The sequence below is a fragment of the Phacochoerus africanus genome, chromosome 4 (assembly GCF_016906955.1).
Source record: "Phacochoerus africanus isolate WHEZ1 chromosome 4, ROS_Pafr_v1, whole genome shotgun sequence".
Lineage (NCBI taxonomy): Eukaryota > Metazoa > Chordata > Mammalia > Artiodactyla > Suidae > Phacochoerus > Phacochoerus africanus.
Window position 1 is genome coordinate 142141337 of NC_062547.1, and position 26783 is coordinate 142168119.

The 26783-nt window shown below is 42.0% G+C and overlaps 1 protein-coding gene and 1 long non-coding RNA gene across 15 annotated transcripts in view; one reads left to right on the forward strand and one right to left on the reverse strand.

Annotated features, from left to right (window-relative positions):
• LOC125126419 (uncharacterized) overlaps positions 1-9459 on the reverse strand; it is a 37427-nt gene extending 27968 nt beyond the window's left edge. Inside the window, exon 1 of one of the 3 annotated variants that reach the window (XR_007134626.1) lies at positions 9116-9459. This is a non-coding gene — a long non-coding RNA (uncharacterized LOC125126419). The remainder of the gene's footprint in view (positions 1-9115) is intronic. The other 2 variants (XR_007134625.1, XR_007134624.1) reach the window with 2 other exon arrangements.
• Positions 9460-9813: 354 nt separating this feature from the next.
• ANKHD1 (ankyrin repeat and KH domain containing 1) overlaps positions 9814-26783 on the forward strand; it is a 138347-nt gene continuing 121377 nt past the window's right edge. For 8 of the 12 annotated variants that reach the window (XM_047778806.1, XM_047778809.1, XM_047778811.1 and 5 more), the window contains exon 1: positions 9818-10250. In XM_047778806.1, coding sequence (XP_047634762.1) covers positions 9960-10250 — 291 coding nt within the window. In that variant the 5' untranslated portion in view covers positions 9818-9959. Of the gene's footprint in view, positions 10251-26783 lie in introns of all 12 variants that reach the window. The other 4 variants (XM_047778816.1, XM_047778817.1, XM_047778818.1 and 1 more) reach the window with 3 other exon arrangements.

A 26783-nucleotide genomic window follows, 5' to 3' on the forward strand; every position in this document is an offset into this window, starting at 1 on the left:
TATGGCTCAATAATAGATAAAATACTGACAGCTTATGGGCAGAGGCATTGGGACTTTGGCTTTAGCCAAACCCAAGAGACCACTGATTGGCTTGTCCACTTCTTAGACATTTGTCCTACATAACTCTTGTAATGGTGAAGCCATCTCCTTCAACTGCAAACCAAGCATCTACAGGATCCCTGCTGGAAAAGTCCAACCCTGGCTGTTTTTTTTCCCATCCTTGTCACCAATGGTGCCAATGCGAAGATTTAAGAGGGCCCTCTAGGAGCTCCCATCGTGGCTCAGTGGTTAACTAACCCAACTAGTATCCATGAGGATGTGGGTTCGATTCCTGGCCTTGCTCAGTGGGTTAAGGATCACGGCATTGTTGTGGGCTGTGGTGTAGGTTGCAGATGCGGCTTGGATCCTGTGTTGCTGTGGCTGTGCTGTAGGCCGGCAGCTACAGCTCCAATTTGACCCCTAGCCTGGGAGACTCCGTATGTTGTGGGTGCAGCCCTAAATAGACAAAAGACAAAAGACAAAAAAAAAAAAAAAAAAGAGGGCCCTCTAGGTGAGAAGTTTCAGGCTAGAGTCCTGACCACAATTTTTCTTATAGCTGCTGTGAGCTTGTACTAGACTCATGTCTCAACTAGACTGTCTACAGATGTCCTCTGGGGGCCACAGCAGACACCATACCACTTCTTTGGGGAAGAACATCTGGGAGGTGGCACTGTTACCTGCCCTGCAGGTGAACGCCATGCTGCGTCTCCTTATTTATGGGCCTACCTTGATGAGCAAGAGGTGTGGTGGACTGAGTTGAGTTCAAACACTCCACAAGAGTCTCTAAGATCAGCCTGCAGAGTGACTCAGTTCTCATATATAAGCCAAACCTCCCCGAGTTGGAATCACAGGTTTGCTCTCTCTTCACTGGTGAGCAAAGATCTACTTCTGGTTCTTACAGGAAACACCAGAGGGTGAAAGGGGGGGTCATATAGGAACCTCTGAGATCCTCCTGGGAGATACTGACCTTAATGCCCATTCTTCCACTTTCTCCTTTATTAAAAAGGGGAGTCTTTATTAAAAAGACTAGAGGACTCCTTAAGAGACCGTCTGGATCAAAATTGCTAATGTACTATGTGCCAGACCACTGCGACCTGAGAGAGAAGCTGATTCTTACTGTGGGGGTTACTATTTAACTGTTCTCATTAGGAAAGTGCTCAAACCATGAGACTCCAAATTTTTTCCAGTCGTGGGACCTTGCAAAGTCTATGGGAGAATGCCATGGTACCAGCCAAGGAGAGCTTCTAGAGAAAATGGGTGTGGCTACATAAGTTACAGGGCACAAGAAGACATATGAAGCAGGATGTCTGGAGTGGTTAGCCTCATGTTTCCCAAGTGTAGAATGGGGGAGGGGGGAGCTTCGCTGTGATGCACACGGTAGAGTTCTGGGTTTCTCCAAGAGACCTACTGACTACAGGCTTTTAGACCCCTATTCGTGTCAAAGTGCTTCTAAAACTGTGGGCCGGTGCATCTAGGCTGAAATCCTATATACTTGCTGGTACTTATTCCTCAGTGTGATTCTTGACCTTCCCTTTTAATTAGTGCTGAGGGATGGTGGAAAGCACATAGAATTGCCACCAGTATTTTCAGTGGAGGCAATAGCCAAAATATACTCATCAAGGACTCACCTGGGGGAAAAGTGACTTAATTTTTATTGCTAACTACATGATCTTTCTGCACAGATGTATTTCTTTTTTTTTCTCTTTGCTTTTTTAGGGGCCCACCTGCTACATATGGAGGTTGCCAGGCGAGGGTCGAATCAGAGCTACAACTGCTGCCCTACGCCACAGCCACAGCAACGCAGGATCCAAGCTGAATCTGAGACCTACACCACAGCTCCAAGCAATGCTGGATCCTTAACCCGCTGACTGAGGCCAGGGATCGAATCTGCAACCTCCTGTTACTAGTTGGATTCATTCCCCTGTGCCGCAACAGGAACTCCACAGAGATGTTTCTTTTTGTGAAAAGCAAAGCTACAACTTGACATCCATTAAAAATTTGTTTACAGTTAGATATTTCTCTGTTTTCTGTCCAGTTTGTTTCTTTTGGGGGTATATTGCCAACTGACCATGTACAACGTTCTTCCTGCTGCTATCTAAAACCAAATCCATAGGATGAACCCATCATCTTCTTCACCTGAAAAAGAATTGTTCCGGTTTAATTTTCCTAACACTGTCAATAAATATCCCATTTGATCAGTCCCTTGATTTGACATATAAAGTGATTTTTCTTCTTACAAATGTTATTGAAATTTCTCCTGACCATGAGAGTAATATATTACTTACAGAAAAATTGAAAACATAAAATAAAAATCACCCATTATCCCACCATCCACAGATATCTCTGGCTTGTGTGTCATTTTGATATATGGGAATATTCTATTCATTTTAGTGCATTGGGAATCTTATATACACTTTTTTTTTTTTTTTTTTTTGCTGCACTTGCAGCATATGGGAATATCTGGGACAGGGACTCAACCCACACCACAGCAGTGACCCCAGCCACTGCAATGACAGTGCTGGATCCTTAACACACTGTGTCACAAAAGAACTACTATATCCTTTGTCTTACAATTTAATCCTTTTTTTTTTTTTTTTGTCTTTTTAGGGCCACACCCACATATGGAGGACCTAGGCTAGGGGTCAAATTGGAGCTGTAGCCACCAGCCTATGCCACAGCCACAGCCACACCAGATCTGAGCCGCATCTGTGATCTACACCACAGCTCATGGCAATGCCGGATCCTTATCCTGCTGAGCAAGGCCAGGGATCCAACCCACAATCTCATGATTCCTAGTTGGATTTGTTTCCACTGCACCACAACAATAATTTTACCTTCTAATATAATGTTAACTTCATTTTAAAGACTACAGCATCAAATTACATACCAAAATTGAGTTAACCTCAATTAATCCCTGTTATTTAGGTTGTATTGATTTTTTTTTCTTTTCTTTTCTTTTTCTTTTTTTTTTTTTGCTATATGATTTTCTGTGCCATGTCTGATTAACTTTTTTTTTTCCTTTAGTGCCACAGGTGCAGCATATGGAAGTTCTCAGGCTAGGGATCAAATGGGGGCTACAGCTGCCAGCGTACACCACAGCAACATGCCAGGTCCAAGCTGTATCTGCGACCTACACCACAGCTCTTGGCAATGCAGGATCCCCACTGAGTGGGGCCAAGGATGGAAACTGCAGTCTCATGGATAGTAGTTGGATTCGTCTCCGCTGAGCCACAACAGGAACCCCTGATTAACTCTTTAAGATAAATTCCTAGGGAGTTCCCTGGTGGCTCAGTGGTTAAGGATATGGCATTGTCCCTGCTGTAGCATGGGTTCAGTCCCTTCAGGAACTTCCAAATGCTGTAGGCGCAGCCAAACAACAACAACAACAACAACAAAACCCCCAAATTCCTAGAAGTCCAAGGAATAAACATTGTAAAAAATCAAGCTTTTTTTTTTTTTTTGGCTACAACCACAGCATGTGGAAGTTTCTGGGCCATGGATCAAAGCCACCCCACAGTTGCAACCTGTGTCACAGCAGGGACAACGCTGGATCCTTAACCTGCTGTGTCACACAGGAAGCTCCAAAGAAGAACTTTTGAGACAGTGGATTTTAAAAGTTCTCATCACAAGAAAAAATATTGTAGGGGAGAAGTGGAAATGAATCTTAATAGTATCCATGAGGATGTAGGTTTGATCCCTGGCCTTGCTCAGTGGGTCAGGGATCTGCTGTTACTGTGAGCTGTGGTGTAGGCTGGCAGCTGTAGTTCTGATTCCATCTCTAGCCTGGGAACTTCCATATACCTCGGGTGTGGCCCTAAAAAGCCAAAAAAAAAAAAAGAAAAGAAAAATTGTAGGGGAGCCCCTTTCATGGTCTAGTAATTAGTACTCTGTGCTTTCATTGATGTAACCCAGGTTCAATTCCTGGTCTGGGAGTGGAGATCCCATATCAAGCCACTGCTCACCATGGGCCCCCACCAGAAAATTGCAACTATGTGAGGTGATATTTGTTAAACTAAACCTACTGTGGTAATCATTTTGCAGTATATATGTATAGCAAATCATTATGCTGTATAACTTAAATTAATACAATGTTATATGTCAATCATATCTCAATAAAACTGAAAAATAAGGAGCTCTCATCATGGCTCAGTGGAAATGAATCTGATTAGCATCCATGGGGTTGCAGGTTCAATCCCTGGCCTTGCTCAGTGGGTTAAGAATCCGGCATTGTTGTAAGCTGTGGTGTAGGTCGCAGACTTGGCTAGTATCTGGTGTTGCTGGGACTGTGATGTAGACAGGCAGCTGTAGCTCCGATTAGACCCCTGGCCTGGGAATCTCCAGATGCCGTGGGTGCAGCCCTAAAAAAACAAAAAGACAAAAAACAAAAAACACCTTAAAAAAAAAAAAGAAAGAATTACAATGAACATTTTGGTTTTACATGTAACCTATCATACTTTTTTTACTTTTTCTACATATGTATGGTATTTAATTTGAAGTAGTAAGTATGTTTTGTGATATGAAATACCTCTCAAGTCCTTTTAAAGTGTACCTCAAAAGGACAAATGGACACAAACTTGGTCAAGAAGCACAGCATCCCACATGGTATACTAGTCGCTTGAAGCAGACTTGGTATTTCTGATTCCCAACTCAGAGATCCTCCCACCAAATCCCACTTCCTCTCAATAACCCTATTGCATATTCTCCTTGACATGCTGTCCTTTATTCAACAATTCAAGGATTTAAGGAACCTTGACAGAACCCCAAGGAAGAAAATGGGTATTAATTGTTCTCTATTGTTGGGAACATGAGTTGAGAACATTCTGTCACAAGAGATATTTACCTACTCATTAGTTTTAGAAGTTTTGGGGAAAAAAATATACGCAATTACACATATTCAAGTGTAGCTCAAATAAGTGGTAGCCTTCAGTCCAGTTGCAATTTTATGGTTTTTCAATTGAACTAATTTGTGTCTAATACTTCCTGGAGGATAGAGTTCTGTAGCATTGCTAAAAAAAAGGAAAAAATCTGAATGTCCAACATTATAGTACTGGATAAATAAATTACAGTACACTTGGTTAACAGAATACCATGAAGTAGTTAACAAGAATTACATAGCTCTTTATATACTGACATGGAATCTCTCTAGGATACATTAGGTGAAAAAAGCAAAGTACAGAAAAAGTATAGTATGCTGCTATTTGTGTTAAAAGGGGGGGAAATGGACATGTATGAAATTGCTTATATATGTAAAAACATTTCTAGAAGGAGACTTAAAAAAACTTAATAACATGGTTCGTTCATAAGTGGGGATCTGGTGTTTAGTGGACAAAGTAAGAAGCCTCCTTTCATTGTATTAATTACTCAAATATATAGATATTTTTTGGTCTTTTGTCTTTTCAGGGTCACCCCTATAGCACATGAGGTTCCCAGGCTAGGGGTCTAATTGGAGCTATAGCTGCCTGCTTATACCACAGCCAGAGCAACCCCAGATCCAAGTTGCATCTGTGACCTACAGCACAGCTCACGGTAATGCCAGATCCTTAACCCACTGATAGAGGCCAGGAATTGAACCTGCAACCTCATGGTTCCTTGTTGGATTCGTTTCCACTGTGCCACGACGAGAACTCCTACTCAGATCTTTTAATGTGAAATTACGTGGTCTAAGAAACTAGCAATACAGTTGCAGAAATCAGGAGATATGTTTTAAATTAAATATTTCCAACTGTTATAAAAGAGAGAGATATCAAATTTGGTGGTCATCAGGGATGACTTTACCTAGAGTGCTAATTAGCAGGTTAATAAGAAGGATATAATGGTTGAAGTAGTGTATCAGTTTACCTGATTGATGAAGTTCCCCTGCCTTTAAGGGTACCATGGAATCAATGTGATATAGTGGAAGAGCATGGGTTTTGGGGTCAGGCGGAAATAAATTCAAATCCTAGCCTTTTTATATATTGGTCTTAGAAGTTTGGGTAAGTACTTAACGTTTTTGGAGTTTCAATTTCCTTATCTGTAAAATCCCGATAGGGTATTATAAAAGTTAAATGATATATAACATCCAAGTGCAACAAATTTGCTGTTTTACTTTTCTGTCTTTCTTTATGCAGATGGGCTGAACTGAGATGGACCGATACGCAAAAATTAAATGTCCTGAGATAACACAGGTTGCATGTGAAAGAACCATATGTAGCTAAAGTCCTTGTACCTATGACTTAGTCTGTCAATCACGTATTTCTTATGAGGAAGAAAGCCTTTTATTACCTCAAAGTTTTAAAAATCCTTGTACTATACAGTTTCCCTTTTTCCTTCTGTCTGAAAGATAACCAAAACGAAGAGAGTACTCTGAAACATATTACAACTGCACCCTAAATATACCCACTGGTTTTCTGTGGAAAAAATATTTTATTCTGATGTTAACTTCCACCAAATATGCTCTTAAAAGTGATTTTGCCCTCTACTAATTATTCACCATTTGAAAAATAAGTGTACTGCTTTTCTTTCAGAAGTAAGCACCATCTTAAGATACATCAAAACCAGGGTTACCCACTAAATCACATTGATACTCATTGCTATTTTACACTAGTATAACTAAATCTGGAGTTCCTGTCATGGCTCAGTGGTTAACGAATCTGACTAGGAACCATGAGGTTGAGGGTTTGATCCCTGGCCTTGCTCAGTGGGTTAAGGATCTGGCATTGCCATGAGCTGTGGGTCTGTGTAGGTCGCAGACGCGGCTCGGATCTGGCGTGTCTGTGGCTGTGGTGTGGGCCGGTGGCTACAGCTTTGACTAGACCCCTAGCCTGGGAACCTCCATATGCCGAGGGAGTGCCCTAGAATGGACAAAAAAAAAAAAAAAAAATCTATTACTTGATATCATGACTTCTCAATCAGTTTTCACCTTTGTTATAACCACATGAATGTAGTATATATGGAAATATTAAATCATATTTAGTATAGACTCTATCTAGCAGTCACCAAAAGCTGGAAGATTGAGAGATCCTGACTCCAATACTGACTGTCAAACTACTGACAACAAGTGTCTCATGTAAAGGTCCTGGTGAAATAAAGATTATTGTCCAATCATATTTCCACAGCTATACTCAAGGGTGGTTGCTAGGGAGTATTTGAGTATTTTTCTCTCAAATATGCTGGGGAAAATGTATATTTTCAGATTTCCTTTCTCTCTGTTCTGAAGATTATTACATTCGTTTAATGAATATTTTTCAGGGAGCTGCATCATAAATTATTTTTGTATTACTGGTAGGAATGACAAGTAGTTATTTTGTAATGTTGTACCAGTCAATACCTGTTTTTGCCTAAGGATGTAGCCATAACAATTCTGGATAATCCAGCTTTGAAGTGGGTTGGGCAGTGTTGGGTTTCTTTTGTGGGTGCTATTACTTTGGGTTGTGACTAAAGACAGGAGCTAAATAAGGTCCACAGATTCTAACTAAAGCTAGTGTATATGGCATTTACATCAAAAGAGTTTTCTAGAAAAGGTACTGTCCCCCATTTTCTACAACTTATTACCACGGAAAATATTTACCTAAAACTTTCTGCTCATAGGAAAGTCACTTGTCTGCATAAGAAATGCCAAAATGAGTATTTACCAAGCCAAAGGGATATTCACACTCTTCAAAACACTCTTCACATGGGCAGAATCAAAAATTTTTAAATTATTATTATTATTTTTTGTCTTTTTGCCATTTCTTGGGCCGCTCCCACGGCATATGGAGGTTCCCAGGCTAGGGGTCGAATCGGAGTTGTAGCCACCGGCCTATGCCAGAGCCACAGCAACTCGGGATCCGAGCCGCGTCTGCGACCGACACCAAAGCTCACGGCAAGCCAGATCGTCAACCCACTGAGCAAGGGCAGGGATCGAACCCACAACGTCATGGTTCCTAGTCGGATTCGTTAACCACTTCGCCACGACGGGAACTCCGTGTTTTTTTTTTTTTTAATTTTTTTTTTTTAGAATCAATTTTTAACGTCATTTTAAAAATCACTTTTTATAAAAATTTCAGATTCCAATTCAAGGGAGGTGAAATATTAAAAGTTACCCAATCAAGTTATACAAAACCCTTTGTTAAAGTTGCAAGAGAGGAGACAATGCCCAATCTTTTGCTTTCAGCCAATCTTTCTTGGCTAAAACTCACGTGGACATTCTCTGGGACAAAGAACATTTGCCACACAAACTTCAACAAATGCTTTTTCTTGTGATCTCTGATCTTAGGATTAGTTAGAGCATGGGTATTTTTAAAGCCCTCTTTATTGACAAAGGTGATAGAGAGACAGAGATAAGAGAGGTAGAGAGGGATCCTTAGGGGGTAGGGGAGACCCCCTTGGCTAGCCTTATTTTGCATCACAGAGACCTGACAAGAATTAGTCTGCCTGGCAGGTGCCAGAGGCTGGTGGAGGACTCTTAAAAGAAGAGTAAGTAACGACATAACGAACTCACTTTTGCTAGTTAACTCTAAGTTAACTTTGTGAAGCACCTGATGGTATTACCAATTTATTTGTAACAACCACCCCATGAGGTAGGTACCCCTATTTTACAAACAGGCGAACTGAAAGTCACAGTCACAGAGACTAAACAACTAATGCCCAGAGGTCACCCAGTAAATAAGGGGCGGCAGCAGACCTCGAAATTGCTGCAGAACACGCAGCCTTAACCGCGGCGTTCAGCCCCCAACCCCCCGCCCCCCGCCCGCCTCCGGCGTGATTCCGCTCGACGTCCGCGGCCCTCGCACCCTCCTTCGTGGGACAGTTCCCGGTACTGAGGCACGGCGCTGTCCAGCCCTCAGTCTCGCCGCTCCCACAGGCAACTGAACGCGGTCCCACGGGGCGACCCCGCCCGCGGGCTGTACACATGCCGCGCCCAGCCACGTCCTGGCACGCGGGCGGGTCGAATCGCCTCCCGGCGGCCATCCTCAGCCGTCTCCCTGGCCCCCTCAGCTCAGCCGGCTAGGCTCCGCTCCGAAAGGCGCGAGGCGCGCGGCGGGAACAGCGCGGCCCGCTCCCCCAGCCCCCTCCTCCCGCGGCAAGAACCCGAGGCAAGGAGTTTAGCCAGCCTCACCTGTCCCAGAGGCGGCGACCTCTCTAGTGACTGACGCGCCCCTCCTCCAACCAGGGACTGGCGGGGAGGCGGGCCCTAGCGGAGACTGATAGCTTCTTCCCTCCAATCCCCGTGCAGCAACTCTCCGCGCCTGGCGGGGAGCGACAGGTGGGGGCTGCGTTGCCTCGGCGCCTCTGGCACCCTTGACGTACAAGCCTCCCCAAGTGCTGGGTGAATTTACTCCAAATCGCACCAGTGCTTGCAGGTCGTCACTTCAGCCGTCAATTTCATCAAGAGTGGAAATTCCCCAACCTTTTCCCGTCACCTCGGATGGGGGCGGGATGAATGGTACCCTTACCGGCCAATTGTTCCACGCGACGTCCTGTGACAAAGTGATCGACACTTTGTCGCACGAATGAAGTTTCCCATTGTCAGGGGTCACTGTGACTGACCACAAGGCCCACTAATCCACTTTAAGGTCGTGACGCGATAGTCAGAGAGGCTGGCCAATAGACTTAGAAAAAGACCGGAAGTCGGCGCGTGGGGAATCGGAGGCGGGTGTTCGCAACCGCCTAGGCCTGCGCGGGTCAACGCAGCTTGGGGGCCGCGAGCCAGCGAGCAGCGCGTGACGAGAAGCCTGAGTGACGGGTCGCTTTGGCCAATGATCTGCAGCCGCTGGGGAGCTGCAGCCAGTGGCGAGTGTGAGGGGCGGGAGGCAGCAGGTTAGGCAGTGAGAAGTTAGTGGCGCTGCTGGGACGGGGGGGAAGGAGACACTTCTTCCTTCTGCTGCTCCTCTCGTTCCCGGGATCGGCGGCGGTGGCGGCCGCGAGTGACTCGGCAGCGTCTCCGGCTCCGCGTGCGAACCATGCTGACCGACGGCGGAGGCGGCGGCACCTCCTTTGAGGAGGACCTGGACTCAGTGGCTCCACGATCCGCCCCAGCCGGGGCCTCGGAGCCGCCTCCGCCGGGAGGGGTCGGGCTGGGAATCCGCACCGTGAGACTCTTTGGGGAGGCCGGGCCCGCTCCGGGAGTCGGTGGCGGCGGCAGCGGTGCGGGCGGAGGGGACGCGGCGCTGGATTTCAAGTTGGCGGCTGCCGTCCTGAGGACCGGGGGAGGAGGTGGTGCCTCTGGTAGCGACGAGGACGAGGTGTCCGAGGTACGGCTCCGGGACCCCCGCCTCCCACACAGCTTGAGGCATGAATTCTCCCCGGGCCAATGCAGGGCCCGGGCCACCCTCCCGCTGCCCGGGCGGAGTCGTTCTCTGACAGCGATCGGCTCCATGGCGGCAGTGGCAGCGGTGCAGGCCTAGTGCGCCCTCGGCTCACTCTCCAGCCCGCGGCTCGAGCCGGACCGGTTCCCGTCACCATCCGTAGACCCACAATAGGGAGTCTTTTGGTCTCTGAGCTTCGCGCGGGAACCGGGACTCCTCGGGCTGCCTCCCGCCCACCCTGCTTTGGCGATGGGGCGGGGCGGGGTCTTGCCAGAGTCCCTGCCCTTGGTACTGAGAGAGCGAGACCGAGAGGGCGAGGGCGAGGAGAGAGACTCGGGCAGAGACGGAGAGCGAGCGAGCTTGCTGGCTCCAAGAGCACTCCCGCTCTGCTGAGTCTTTGCTGGAGTCGAAGGGCTGGACTTTATGTGTCCTGTGTGTTGAGGGAGGGTTCTCCGTCCCCCTCTTGAGTTTGAGGCAGGTGAGTACTACCGCGCTGTCTGCGTTTGCGTTGAAAAATCACGTGGATCTTGCACCTGGACTCTGTGAAGTTAGACAGGAAAAGAAAGTTCCAGTGCACCCCTGAGCTTCCCAACAGCTGGATAGCTGAACCCGGGGGAGATTTTTGGGCTTGGAGAAGGGGAGGCTCGCTATGGACATCTTTTGCAGTGAGGGCAACATGTTATCAGATCTTTCATTTCTTTTAGGAGTATACCGGGCCTTTTTAGGTCTAGGCAGCCTCGAATGGTAGGCATCATCTTTTAGGCTCTAGGGCAAAAGGAGATCTTTTATATATGTGCTTATTTCTCTTGACTATGGCTTGGGTGTTGGGCTGTCCTGTGATGACTCTTGTTCTAAGGGCTCAGAGTATTCTATTTTAGTTCTAAGGTGCCTGGCTCATCCCTCACGACTAATCATTTTAACCTCTGATCTTGGTGTTAAAGTACAGGGATTTCTCTTTGTGTACAACCATCCTGGCTGCTGTATTTGAGAGGAATAAGGGGAAACTATTTGTGGGTTGTAGAATAGAGTTAGATTTAAAACCTTAGTGTATTCTGACCCCAGTATTTTGCTCTTGAAAAAACTGTGTGGGTTACAAAGGAGATGGTTCCTTGAATATCTGTATCTTTCAATTTCACTCTAAGAGAAATAACTTGTCAGCAAGGTGGGACAGGATTTTATTTGAATAGGCAGTTATGGGGCGAGTCTCTGGAGCCCTTCCACTCCTGGGCTTGTGGAAGGCTTTCCTTTAGATTTTGAATGAAAATTGACAAGAGATGAACCTGGAACACATTTACTTTTTATCTAGGAAATAACGTGGGAATATCTTTAGTCTCTAAAGCTTAGATTGGAAGCTTGTGAGATAGACTGAAAAGTTTTGCTCTGGTCCGAATGTGATAGAAAGATGCTGCCCTTGATTTTCTGGACCATTTTACATAATTGTCATAGGTGAGATGAAGAAGTACTTTTGCTTAAGAAGTACTCTTAAATTCCTTCCGATGTAGAGTGGCTAGTGTCCCTTGGAAGTTAGGAATCTCTAGCTCTATAGGCTTATGGGTTGTGCCTAGGGAAATGAGCCTTTGAGTGACCATTTCTGTGAGGATTGTTAGCCTGCAGGGGAACACACAGACACAAACAGACACACACACACGTACAGATTATTTCGAGTCTCCATACCTGGCAGTTAAAGCTATGAGCAGAACCCACGCCTTTTATGGTTGGTGGTTTTTTTTTTTTCAAGTTTATCATAGAAATTGTCCACAGTTCCTTCACCCATTTAGGTTAATGACAGAACTTCTTATTCTCCTAAATTTTCTGTGCTTAAAGTATTTAAAGTGTGCATGTAGACCTCCTTTTTGGAATGGAGTTTCTAGAGTACCCACAGACTTTAGTCTCGTCTAACATGATGCTCAATGTGTATATGGGTTCTTCCTTAACTTGTGGAGAAGGGAAATTTTGTGTGTATGTCCTGCTTGATCCAAATCACATAGAGAAGAAATTCCTGGAATATCTAGGGTCTGTTGTATAGTATGTGTGGTAGGGTATAGTGTCTGCTTTTGTGAGTGAAATGACCTTTTTGCCCAAGCAATTTTCTTGGCTTTTCTTTCTGATAAGATGAGCTGTTTTCTCCAATATTATTACTTTTGAATTTTCAGTGTGAAGAGACCATAAAAAAATGTTCTTCAAAAAACACTCATCCAGCAGGCATTTGCTGAATAATAATCTTTATTTTCATAATACTTACATGTTTTAGAGTGAAGTACTTAGAATGTCGACATTCAGAGAGAGGAGTTGGTTTGTAGTTTGAGAGTGAAATTTGTCTTGTTCTCCAAATGGGGCAGAAATCTGAAGGCCTAGTGCCTTTGCTCTAGAATTAGTTGAAGTTCTTTTTTTCTTTTTCTTATTTTGGTGGTGTCTGTGGCATGTGGAAGTTCCCAGGCCAGGGACTGAATCTGATCCACAGCAGCAATGCAAGCCGCTGCAGTGACAATGCCAGATCCTTAACCCGCTGCACAACAGGAGAACTCTGGTATGTAAATACTACAAGGACCTCTTTTCTATTCATTATCAGAGCCAGCAGCTGAGGAAAACAACAAAGTGTTTTCCCTTGCTGGCTAAATCAAAAGACCTTGTAGTTTGAAGAAGGCGCTTGGGTCTTTTAATACATTTTTTTATATTAGAATTGTGCTATCTTAGGTAACTCTATCCAATCTCCTGGGTAGACCATGATGGAAAATAGTATTAAAAATGAATATTTTTTTATATGACTGAATCACTTTGCCAAATAGCAGAAATTGGCACAACATTGTAAACCAGTTACATTTTAATAGAAAAATTAGTAATAAAATCTCTTTTGATCAAAAGATGCCAAAAAAAGAAAAAAAGGATTGTGCTATTTTAGGGAGTGCCACCATTTGGGATCTTTGGTTCTTGTTGTTTTAAACATTGGGGTGATAACCTATCTTGTATTTCTTCAGGCATATTAAGCATGTTCCTTAGCTGTCCAAGGCCTTGAATGGAAGAGTCAGAAGGTGCATTAGATTCTTTTGAAACGTACCCATTATTCAGAATAAAAGTCAAATTGAAAGTTCTTTAAAAATCAATTTTTAAATGTTAATTTTAGATTTGTAGCTTTTTTTTTTTTTTTTGTCTTTTGTCTTTTTAGGGCCACACTGGTGGCATATGGAGGTTCCCAGACTAGGGGTCTAATTGGAGCTGTACAACCGGCCTACACCAGAGTCACAGCAACGCCAGATCCCAGCTGCATCTGCGACCTACAGCACAGCTCACTGCAATGCCGGATCCTTAACCCACTGAGCAAGGTCAGGGCTCGAACCTGCAACCTCATGGTTCCTAGTCAGATTCATTTCTGCTGAGCCACGATGGGAACTCCTTAAAGGGTTTGTTTTGTTTTGTTTTTTGTCTTTTTTTTTTTTAAGTAAAGTAAGAGAAAAATAAATTTCCAGGCCTATATAAGCCTATGTATATGTGTATACATGTTCATATACACACTTAAGAGACAGATACCCAATGAGAAAGTATTGCTGAGGCTTTTTTATCTTGAGGCAGGTGCCATATTTACACATAGGTAAAAGCACATAGAAATTGTATACAGCAAATTACAGCAAAAGCTTTGTAGGGAATTTTTATTTTTTTCCCTGAGAATTATGTTAAGAGACAGAAGCAATAGGCCATAAAGAGTTCCATTCTGATTTTTCTTTAATAGGAGCTGGATCATTTCCTTTAGGGTTACTTATGATCTATAATCTAGAGCAAGGTTTCTCAGTGGAAACATATTGACATTTGGGGCCAAATAACTCCTTGTTGTGAGGGACTCTCCTGTGCTTTAGCAGCATCCCTGGCTTTTACCCCTAGATAGATGCCAGTAGAACCCACCCAGCTGTGACCACTAAAAATGTCCTAGACATTGGCAGCAAAATCAGCCTTGGTTGAGAACCACTGATCTAGAGACCCAGTCTTATCTGGATGGCAATTTTGTCATGAATACTCTGTATTCAAAGTTCAGGTAAACAAGGTGAGTCACTGCTTTTAATAGCATCTCAGGGCTTACGCTCATAACCTGGGCAAGAGAGAAATTGAAAGAGGGTACTGACAGGTTTAATGTTAGAAATTTTTTATGGTAAATTTAGAATTTTAGGAAACTTAAAATATATATTGTTTTTGAAAAATTGGTTTCTTGTCCATGAAACTCAATATCTAAAAAACCTTTATGAGGACTTCGTTCAAGGTAGAAAGGTTTTATTTCATGAATTATCATCAGTAATGATAAAATAAGGAATACAACTTTGTATTCTAATGAGCAAATTTTGGAGACATAAAATGTTGATTGAAGAAAAAATTACATGTTATTACTGTAACAGTTTGTTATATTGCACAAGTATCAAGCTTGCACAAGTTTCATTCTTTAAAGCCTTAAGACTATGTGAAATGATTGGTTGACGAGTGAGTATGGTTCTATGATTGGTGAGTCAAAACAGAGTGGATGAGATATGGGTAAAGGAAGACCTTATTGTGAAACTTGAAGTATATAGAGGTTTTCTATTGGTTATCATTTAGTACATTTTGATTGGTGATTTACATTCATTTAGTTCATAAGGCTAATATAAAGGCAAATACAGTAAAAATGTTTTGATTTTACTCCTGCTCCCAAGAATCCTGCCCTTTACACTTTTAATAACAATGTCCTTTCAGAATTTCTTTATTACAATGTGTAGTTTTATTTTCCCCATTGTTACACAAAAGATAACATACTATTCATGTGAGATTTTTAAATGATGAATTTGAGCAGAATTTAGACTTTTTATCTAATCAGAGCGATATGACATGTTAAGAATGAAGCATTGGAGATGAGTTTAAGCACATTCCTTTCTGAACCTATCTGGTAGTTGAGTGATGACCTCCGAAAATCAATTCTGGCCTTTTGATTCAATGAGAGACAGGAGAAATAAAATATGTTGCTTTAAAGGAAGCAAAGCAATTGTATTAATCTTGAATTGGCAAGTAAAAAGAAAAGAAATGAGGACTGTACCTTTTTTTTTTTTTGGCCAAATTTACCCTCCTACAGAGAGTAGTTTTAGGAAATAAACTCCTCCATAGTTTTAGGAAATAAATTTTTTTTCTTCTTTTTAATTCACTACAAATGAATTATTCCAATATATCTGTCTTCATGGATCTTATTATTTACAACTTTCCTTTCCTGTTGCTTGTCTGTACAGTCATAGAATCTTTGTATACCTATGCTGTGTCTCCACTAAATGCTTGCTTGAAAATCCTGTTGAAGTTTTCAAAGATCTGCAGTGAAATTTAAGGACAATGTGGTCAGTTTCTCATCAAGTTATTTTTTCCCACTTTTTTCTATTTTGAGATAATGCTCTTCCTACTGTTATGAAGTTAATTTAAAAAATATCTATGCTTGACAAAATATCAAATTGGAAACTTCCTGGGTAAAGCCTCAAAAGCCTGGGAACCATTGATCTAAATGACTTGCTCAGGGAGTTCCCATTGTGGCTCAGTGGGTTAAGAACCCAACTAGTATCCATGAGGTTGCCCGTTCAAACCCTGGTCTTGCTCAGTGGGTTAAGGATCTGGTGGTGGTGTGGCTGTGGTGTAGGTGGGCAGCTGTATCCCCGACTGGACCCATAGCCTAGGAGCTTCCTTGTGCCTCAGGTGCTGCCCTAAAAACAAACAAACAAACAAATCAAAAAAAAAGGAAAGACAGGGAAAAAAATGACTCACGCAGGATCACACAGCTAGTTTGTAGATGAAAATAGGTCACGTGACGCCCATTGTAGTTATCTTAACTGTTACATTGTCCTGCTGTTTTTCTTTCTGATGCACTGTACCAGTGAATTTAATTAGTTGTTTAAGAAATCTCAAACTATCATATAATCTGTAGTTGACCTTATTGGAAAATTTATATTATGTAATACAACTGGTGACTGCTGTGTAGATAAGTATATTAAGGCAGTCAAAGGTGGAGAACACTTTTAAGATAATTTTATAATTGAACAATTTTATAATTGAAGTTCAGGTCTTATCATTATTAACTTTAAAATAATTAAGAAATATTAAAAGTACTAATATAGGAGTTCCCTTTGTGGCCCAGCAGTTAATGAACCCGACTAGGATCCATGAGGATGCTGGTTCGATCCCTGGCCTCACTCAGTGGGTTAAGGATCTGGCGTTGCCGTGAGCTGTGATGTAGGTCACAGACTTGGCTTGGATCCCGAGTTGCTGTGACTGTGGTGTAGGCTGGCAGCTGTAGCTCCTATTAGACCCCTAGCCTGGGAACCTCCATATGCCATGGGTGTGGCCCTAAAAAAGAAAAAAAAAAAAGTACCAATATAGAAAGGCATGTGCCCAGCTTTGCATTCTTTGCCAGTATGGGGAAACATTGGTTTTAATTTGTAAAAGTTAAAATCTGTCAACAAGGACCTACTGTATAGCAAAGAACCCTACTCAGTATTCTGTAATAATCTATATGGGAAAGGAATCTGAAAAAGGATGGATATATGTATATGCATAAATTACTTTGCTGAGTCACTTTGCTGTACACTAGAAACTAACACAACATGGTAAATCAACTATACTTCAATTAAAACAAACAAAAAAATCAGGTGAGTTCCCATCTTGGTGCAGTAGTTAATGAATCTGACGAGGAACCATGAGGCTGTGGGTTCAATCCCTGGCCTTGCTCAGTGGTTTAAGGATCTGGCGTTGCCCTGAGCTGTGGTGTAGGTCGCAGATGAGTCTCGGATCTGGTATTGCTATGGCTGTGGTGTAGGCCTGCGGCTACAGCTCTGATTCAACCCCTAGCCTGGCTGGGAACCTCCATATGCTTCAGGTGCAGCCCTAAATAGACCAAAAAAAAAAAAAAAATCAGTGCTAAACCTCAGGGCTTGGTGCAAAACCAAGCAAGTTATCAGAACTATACAATGGAGTTCCCATTGTGGCTCAGTGGTTAACGAATCCAACTAGGAACCATGAGGTTGCAGGTTTGATCCCTGACCTTGCTCAGTGGATTAAGAATCCTCCATTGCGACCAAAAAAAAAAAAAAAAAAAGGAGTTCCTGTCGTGGTGCAGTGGTTAACGAATCCGACTAGGAACCCATGAGGTTGCTGGTTCAGTCCCTGCCCTTGCTCAGTGGGTTAACGATCCGGCGTTGCCGTGAGCTGTGGTGTAGGTTGCAAACGAGGCTCAGATCCTGCGTTGCTGTGGCTCTGGCGTAGGCCGGTGGCTACAGCTCCGATTCGACCCCTAGCCTGGGAACCTCCATTTGCCACGGGAGCGGCCCAAGAAATAGCAACAACAACAACAAAGACAAAAGACAAAAAAAAAAAAAAGAATCCTCCGATGCTGTGGCTCTGGTGTAGGCCGGTGGCTATGACTCCGATTCGACCCCTAGCCTGGGAACCTCCATATGCCGCAGGAGCGGCCCAAGAAATGGCAAAAGGACAAAAAAAAAAAAAAACCAAAAAAACCCAAAAGACAAAAAAAAACCTATACAATGATAGATCAATAGACTAATATTTAATGAATATTAGACCTTCTGGCCTTAAAGTTCCAGGGTGGAGTCACTGGTTGGCGCTGTGGAAATTGCTTTTGTATTTTCTCAGTTTGATCTGAGAAATTTCAATTACAAGATTTAAAAAAATTTATTTTTGGTTTCAGCATTTCTTTTTCTGTTTGGTAATCACATTTTTAATTAGGCTGCAAATGGGTCAAATAACAAGAAAATTGACTTGTTTTAGTAATAAAATGTCATCAAACCAAAAAAAAAAAAAATTTAAAGCAAACTCCGTGTTCCATTCTATTGGTAGTAACTTACAGTATGGTTCCTGTGAATGAAGATCACTGGCCTTCATTCATAGGAACTGGTTTACTTTTCTGGCCCACTTTATTGAAACCAGGAGGAAAGTAAAGTTGTATATAAAGCTTTTTATTTTTATTATTTAATAGGCTGAAACTTAGCAACAATTTATCGAAGATGACATTCTGTTCTTCCTCCACTATACATTCTTTTATTCTCAAAACGTTTTTCCCTTAATGGATGCTGTTTTCATTGGTTTGGTTTTGTTTTTTAAAGTAAATATCCCACTGTATCCTAGTGGTTTGATTCACCTGCATTTGCAGTTTTGAAAAGAAAAAGGCAAGTATACCTCCCAGGGATTAGCTCCAAGAACCAGAGTTGAACAGAACAGTTTATGCAGTTGCACAATAAGTTTGATGCTTTTTGAGGACAGTTAGGTTGAGAACAGTTTTTTTGTTTGTTTTGTTTTTATTTTTATTTTTTGCTTTTTAGGGCCGAACCTGTGGACTGTGGATGTTCCCAGGCTAGGGTCGAACCAGAGCTGTAGCTGCCAGCCTATGCCACAGCCACATAGGATCCAAGCCTCGAACTGTAGCACAGCTCATGGCAACTCTGGATCCTTAACCCACTGAACAAGGCCAGGGATCGAACCTGCATCCTCATGGATACTAGTCGTATTTGTTACCACTGAGCCACGTCGGGAACTCCAGGTGTTTGTTTGTTTTTTTTAGTTGTGGTAATACATACGTAACAAATTTACCATTTTAACCATTTTCAAGTGGTTTTAAGTACATTCACATTGCTGTGCAGCCTTCACCACCAGTCAGCTCCAGTACTCTTTCATCTTCCTAAACTGAAACTCTGTACAAACACATGTGCCCAGTTCTCTCTTCTCCAGCCCTTAGCAACCACCTGTGATTTCGACTACTCTGGGCAGCTCAAATGAATGGAATCATACAGTTTTTCTACTTTGGTAACTGGCTTATTTTGCTTGGCAGAATGTCTCAAAGTGCATCCATGTTGCAGCAAATGTGACAGTTAGCTGAATAGTACTCTCTTGTATGTATATACCACATTTTGTTTATTCATTCATCTGTTGATGACACTTGGATGCTTCTACTTTTTGGCTGTTGTGAATATGCTATGGACATGCATATACAAATACTTGTTCCAGTCTAGTTCTTTTTGGTATAGACTCAGAAGTGGAATTGCTGGATCATAGGTTAATTCTATTTTTAATTTTTTGAGGAACCACCACACTATTATCCATAGCAGCTCTACCATTTTATATTCTTGCTGGCAAAGCACAAGGGTTCTGATTTCTCCACATTCTAACCCACTAAGAAGAACCATGAGGTTTTGGGTTCGATCCCTGACGTCACTCAGTGGGTTAAGGATCCAGCGTTGCTGTGAGCTCTGGTGTAGGTCGCAGACGGGGCTCAGATCTGTCATTGTTGTGGCTCTGGCGTAGGCTGGCAGCTGTAGCTCCAATTCGACCCCTAGCCTGAAAACCTCCATATGCCGCAGGTGCAGCCCTAAAAAGAAAAAAGACAAAAAAAGAGAAAATAATTTCATAGTTTAAGCTCTTACATTTAGGTCTTTGAGCCATTTTGAGTTCATTTTTGAATGTGGTTTAAGGTCTGAGTCTAGCTTCATTCTTGAGCATGTGGCTATCCAGTTTTTCCAGCACCATTTGTTGAAAAGACTGTAATTTCCCCATTAAATGGTCTTGGCATCCTTGTTGAAATTAATAGATCATGTATGGGAGGGTTTACGTCAGGGCTCTCTGTCTTTATGTCTGACTTTATGCCAGTATTGCACTGTTTTGATTACTCTAGCTTTTGTAGTAAGTTTTGAAATTAGGCAGCATTAGTTAACATTGTTCTTTTCCAAGGTTGTTTTGATGATTCAGGGTTCCTTAAGATTCTACGTGAGTCGGTCTTTGTATTTCTTTTTTTAAAGCTGTTGAATTTTGATGGGGATTGCATTGAATCTATAGGTTGCTTTATGAAAAGTTTGAATACAAATCTTATGTAATTGTTTCATCACAACAGACATTAACAAATCAAAAAGCTTGAGATTAATGAAACAGTAAAAAGCTTCTGTCTATGGTGAGGGGAAACTGAGCACTCACTGATGTCCACCCTGAAGCCGTTGAACTCAGTTTATGTGGACTACTGTACTCTGAATAGATGTTTCTGTAATAAAATTCTTATTTGTTTCCCCCCCCCAGTTCTCATATTGACTAATTTGTGATTATCATGCTTCTTTTTTTTTTTTTTTGGCTTTTTGCTATTTCTTGGGCCGCATATGGAGATTCCCAGGCTAGGGGTCTAATCGGAGCTGTAGCTGCTGGCCTGCATCAGAGCCATAGCAACTCGGGATCTGAGCCGTGTCTGCAACCTACACCACAGCTCACAGCAACGCCGGATCCTTAACCCACTGAGCAAGGGCAGGGACCGAACCCGCAACCTCATGGTTCCCAGTCGGATTCATTAACCACTGAGCCACGACGGGAACTCCCATGCTTCATATTTTGATTAAATGCTAGGAAGAATACTTTTTTATCCATTTTATCTTTAGAGATGAGTTCAGTTTTGGAAAAATTATCTCAATCTGGCATTAAGTCTAAATAAAACATACAGTATGTTCTTTATTGACGTAGAATTTAAAATTTTCCCATAGGCATTTTATGAAATCTGAGAAAGTAAAAGTTTGGTCATATCAGTTCAGACCTTGAGTGGTACACTTTGGAAGTACTTTCAGGGTGTTCCCGTTGTGGCTCAGTGGTTAACAAGAATCCGACTAGGAATCATGAGGTTGCGGTTTCGATCCCCGGCCTTGCTCAGTGGGTTAAGGATCTGGCGTTGCTGTAAGCTGTGGTGTAGGTCACAGATGTGACTTGGATCCCGCGTTGCTCTGGCTCTGGCGGAGGCCGGTGGCTAAAGCTCGGATTAGATCTGTAGCCTGGGAATCTCCATATGCCGGAGCGGCCCTAGAAATGGCAAAAAACAAAACAAAACGAAACAAAACTGTCATGGAAGTACTTTCAGCTTGGAGTTCCCGCCATGGCTCAGCAGTAACAAACCCAACTAGGTCCCCAGAGGACTCCGTTTGGTCACTGGCCTCGCTCACTCAGTCGGGGATCTGTCGTTGCTGTGAGCTGTGGTATAGTCACAGACTCGCCTCGGATCCTGTGTTGCTATGGCTGAGGTATAGGCCAGCAGCTACAGCTCCGATTTGACTGACCCCTAGCCTGGGAACTTCAATATGCTGTGAGTGTGGCCATAAAAAGACCAAAAAAAAAAAAAAAAGGACAAAAAGAAAAAACTTTCAGCTCTTAGCTTCGTATTGATTTTTTTCTTGTTTACCTATTCTGCTGCAAATTGATTTTTTTCCTTGTTTACCTGTTCTGCTAATCTATACATTTCTGTTTTTGCCTTTTCTTTTCCTTTTTTTCTTTTTGTATTTTTCTTCTCTATGTTTTTGCCTTTTAAAAATTGTACAGGAGTCCCCATTGTGGCGCAGCGGAAGAATCCGACTAGTATCCATGAGGATGTGGGTTCGATCCGTGGCCTCACTCAGTGGGTTAAAGATCTGGCTTTGCCATGTTGAGCTGTAGTGTAGGTCGCAGACTCGGCTCGGATCTGGCGTGGCTGTGGCTGTGGCTGTCTGTGGCTGTGGTGTAGGCCAGCAGCTATAGCTCTGATTGGACTGCTAGTCTGGGAACCTCCATTTGCTGCAAGTGCGGCCCTAAAAAGACAATAGACCAAAAAAAAAAAAAAGTAAAGAAAGAAAGAAAAATAAATACATAAAAATAAAAATTGTGCAATTGCTAAATTCAGTAACATATGTGAAACAAACTGTCATTACCAAAGAGCAAAGCCCCAAAGGGGCAGTACTCCAATTATATTGGATACATTCTGTCTTCTTTTTGATTACTTTTTATTTTGATATAATTTCAAACTTAATGGAAAGTTGCAGGAATAGTACAGAAATTCCTCCCATTTATCCTTTATCCACACTCACCAATTGTTTTTGTTCTGTCTGTGCCCCCTCAGCAGACAAATAAGTAATTTATTTTCTGAATCATTTAAAAGTAGGTTCTATACATCATGCCTCTTTTCTTTTTTTTGGCTGCACCCATAGCATGTGGAATTTCCTAGGCCAGGGATCGAACCTGTACCACAGTTGTGACAATGTCGGATCCTTAACCTGCTATGCCAGTAAGGAGTTTCCAGAATTCACTCTTTAAATTGTACAATTCAGTGATTTTTTTTTTCCTTTCTTTTTTTGGCTGCCTGGAGGCATATGGCATCCCTGGGCCAGGGATCAGATCCTAGCCTCAGTCTTGACCTTAGCCAAAGCTGTGGCAACACTGGATCCTGAATGCACTATGTGGGGCCTGAATCAAACCAGCGTCCCTGCACTCCCAAGACTCCACTGATCCCATTTTGCCACACTCCAATTCAGTGATTTTTAAAAAATACATTCATAAAGTTGTGCAACTTTAAAACATTTTAAAATATTTTCGGAGTTCTTGTTGTGGCTCAGTGGGTTAAGAACCCGACTAGTATCCATGAGGATGCCGGTTCAATCCCTGGCCTCGCTCAGTGGGTTAAGAATACGGTGTTGCCATGAGCTGCAGGATACGTTGTAGATGCAGATTGGATCTGTGTTGCTGTGGCTGTGGTGTAGGTCAGCAGCCGAGGCTCCAATTCCACCCCTTGCCTGGGACCCTCCATATGCCATGGGTGTGACTCTAAAAAAATTTTTTTTCCATCACCTCCAAACAAAACCCTGTACCCATTAGCAGTTGTTTCCCATTTCACTGTCCTTGCACCCTCTGGTAAACACTAATCTGTTTTCTGTCTCTCTGTATTTGCCTACTCTGGGCATTTCACATAGATGGAATCTACAATATGTGTTTTTTGGTGCCTCGCTTCTTTCACTTAGCATATTGTTTTCAAGATTTCTGCATGTTGTATCATGTATCGGTACTTCATTGGAGTAAAGTGTTTTGTGGTAACCGCATTTTGTTCTCTGGTTGAGGACATTTGGATTGTTTCCACCTTTTGGGTATTATAAAAAATGATTCTGTGAACATTTGAGTACAAGTTTTGTATGATGATATCTTTTGTTTCCTTGAGTGTGTACCTAGGAGTGGAATGGCTAGATCATATGATAAATTCTGTTTTACTTTCTAAGGTTCTACCAGACTGTGTTGTGTAGCAGCCGTGTGATTTTTCATTTCCACCATCAGTATATGAACGATTCAATTTCTCTACATCCTTGCTAACATTTTTTTAATAGCCATCCTAGTGAAATGGAGTGTCATCTCAGTGTGATTTTGATTTGCGTCTCCCCAGTGACTAATGAAGTTACGCATCTTTTTATGTGCTTATTGTCCATTTATATGTTTTTGGAGAAATGCCTACTCACATCTTTTTCCCAATTCATGGTTGGGTTGTCTTTTTAATGGTTTTTTGTTTTTTGGGTTTTTTTGCTTTTTAAGGCTATACCCGTGGCATATGGAAGCTCCCCAGCTAGGGGTCGAATCTCAGCTGTAATTGCCAGCCTACCCCATAGCCACAGCAACGCAGGATCTGAGTTGTGTCAGCGGCCTACCCCACAGCTCACAGCAAAGCTGGATCCTTAACCCACTGAGCAAGGCCAGGGATGGAACCTGTGTCCTCATGGATGCCAGTCAGATTCGTTAACCACTGAGCCACAACGGGAACTCCTATCTTTTTATTGTTGAATCAAGTTTGTTTTCAGAAAAAATATGTATTCTGAATACTAGTCCCTTATCAGATACATGATTTGGAAATATTTCCTTCCATTCTGTGGGTCATCTTTTCACTTTTCGGTTGGGCCAACTTTTATATTTATCTATTTTTTGTTGTTGCTTCTGCCTTTGGTGTCATGTCTGAGTGACCCTTGCTGACTCCAAGATTATGAAAATTTACACCTGTTTTCTTATCTTTCTAAGAATTTTGTATTTTTAGCTCTAGTATTTGGGTCTTTGATCCATTTTGAGCTAACTTTTATATAAAATGTGAGGTAAAGGTCCAACATCATTCTTTGGAATGCGGATATCCAATTGTTTCAACATCATTTGTTGAAACTTTCTTTCTTCATTAAATTGCCTTGGCACCTTGTCAAAAGTCAGTTGACTGTAAATATGAGGGTTTATTTCTGGAGTGTTTATTTTTATTTTATTTTGTTGTTCTATGTGACCCCTTATGCCAGTTCTAAACTATCTTGATTATTGTAGTTTTTGGTTTTGTTTTTGTTTTGTAGTAAGTTTTAAAATTGGGAAGTGTTCTTTTTCAGGATTCTTTTGGCTATTCTGACTTACTGGCTATTCTCTTGATCTAGTCTTCAGAAGAAGTTTAATAGGGGATATTTTACAGGCTAGAGAATTTGTGGTCACACACAAAAACTTACCCTGCTCCCATTAATAATATCCCATCTCTTGAAATTTCTGCCCCTCTTGTATATGCTGAAGGTGGATGGTTGGGAACTCTTGTGCTTTAAATCTGTGTTTGCCAGGCTTCCAGAAGAGCACCTTCTTTGTAGTAGTGTTTGTTTGTGCATCACCTCCCGAAGCCTGGGTATATTTCTGAGAGACAAAACTGAAGAGGAAGGATGTGGTTGGTTTGGGTAGTTGCAACCTGAGTGCATCTGATGTGAACTATATATAGTTTACAAGGAAAATATGGGCAGAATTTCTTTTTCCAGGAAAACAAACAAATGAATAAGTGGATGTGAGTCTGCTCTGGCACAGTGGGTTAAGAATCTCTTTGCAGTGGCTTGGGTCACTGTGGAGGGACGGGTTTGATCCCCAGCCCAGCACAGTGGGTTAAAGCTTTGCTGCAGCGGTGGCATAGGTTGAAGCTGTAGGTCAGATTCAGTCCCTGGTCCGGGAATTTTGGTATGTTGTGGATGCGGCCATTAAAAAAAAAAAATTAAAATTAAAAAAGTAAACAAATGGAAAAGTGGAATAAAATGTAAAACACAGCGATTAGTGCTTTTGCATCTGGTATCTTCTAACAGTTACTTAAGAGGTGTGGATTCAATATCTGAATAACACATAATTTGCCTGATACTCAAGCCAACCTGTGTGATTAAATTGTGAAAACAAATCTTTGATGCTACTGTTCAGAGGGTCCCAATTATGTTAATTTACTAGTTATGTTGACTCCAAATAGCGAGACTGTACTGTATTTTAGTACTTGTTTTTGCTTGGAACTTGACTGACAAGTTAATTTTTTTGGTTTGAAGAGACCATTATTTAAGTCTGTACTTAAATGCATTTGACCAGTTACCCCCTCCCCTAAACAAAAGTTAAAATAATATGGTAATAGAGTATCAAAGGTACTTACTATTGTGTATTATCTCCTTGTTAGTCTGTTAAAAGCATGTTCCCATTCTCTACAGAAGAAAATCAGCATTTGGTTTGGGGTAGGGCCTCTTTTTCATGGACTCACATCTTGTATTTATTTTTCAGAGGATAGAGTCCTTGGCACACTGTTTAAGAATTCTAATTGGGGGAAGTTCCTTTGTGGCGTAGCAGATTAAGTATCCAACGTTGTCAGTACTATGGCTCTGGTTACTGCTGTGGTGCAGGTTTGATCCTTGGCCTAGGTGCAGTCAAAAAAGAAAAAATAAGAGTTCTGGTTGGTAATTTATTCTGATTAGTAGATTGATTCTATAATAATTTACTTATAGTTTATTATTTGTTAAGCTTTGTGCTGTGCTTTGGAATTACAAAGATGAAAAATACGGTCCCTAAAATTAAAGATATTTTCAGGAACATGAACATTTCAGGGAATGTGAAAACAAGGTAAATTGTTTATTCAAATTATATTTGCCCTTCTAAGCTACTTTTACATAATGATACATTATATTCGAATGTTTGTTCTAGGCATGGATACCTAAATTGCATCACCTGATTTAATAATTTCCTGGTCTTGTGACAGTTCAAGATCCTAAACTCTGTGTGTGGATCATTGCCCTATTTTAGTTGGATGATCACTGTATGGGTAGTTGTTTGGGTGTCTTACTTCAGGAGTTTGATGGGCTTTAAGTAGCAGGTTTAACGGAGCAGCGATTTTAAATGAAAGGGTACCAAGTTCATCAGCATAAGATATTTGAGCGAAACCACCACTGTTTCTTTATGTTCTCTATATAAACTCTCCAAGTATGTCCTGCTCCAGAGCCTTTGGCATTGTTCCCTGTCCTGGGAGCATTCTTCTTTTAGCTATCCATGTGACTTCTCTCACTTCTTTTAGCAGTCTGCTAAGAGCCCCTCCAACTACCTACTATAGGTACGTTCTGTAAACATCTCAGAGTCATGGTTCTAAAATTGAACTCATCACCTAAACTTTTTTGCCTCCACCTTTGTAAATTACATTGCCCTAAAACAATGTAGTCAGACACCTCAGAGCTCACAACCGCTCGTTCTTCTTGCCACACACATCTAAGCTGGCAGTAAGTCCTGTAGGTTCTTTATTAACATCTTGTTTGTCTCTTTCTCTGTATCCTTACTGCTTCCACTGTGAATTAAACCATTGTCTTTCGCCTGCCCTTATTCTAGTACTCCCTGGCTCTGTCTACCTCTACCGTTTTATACTTCTTGATTCTT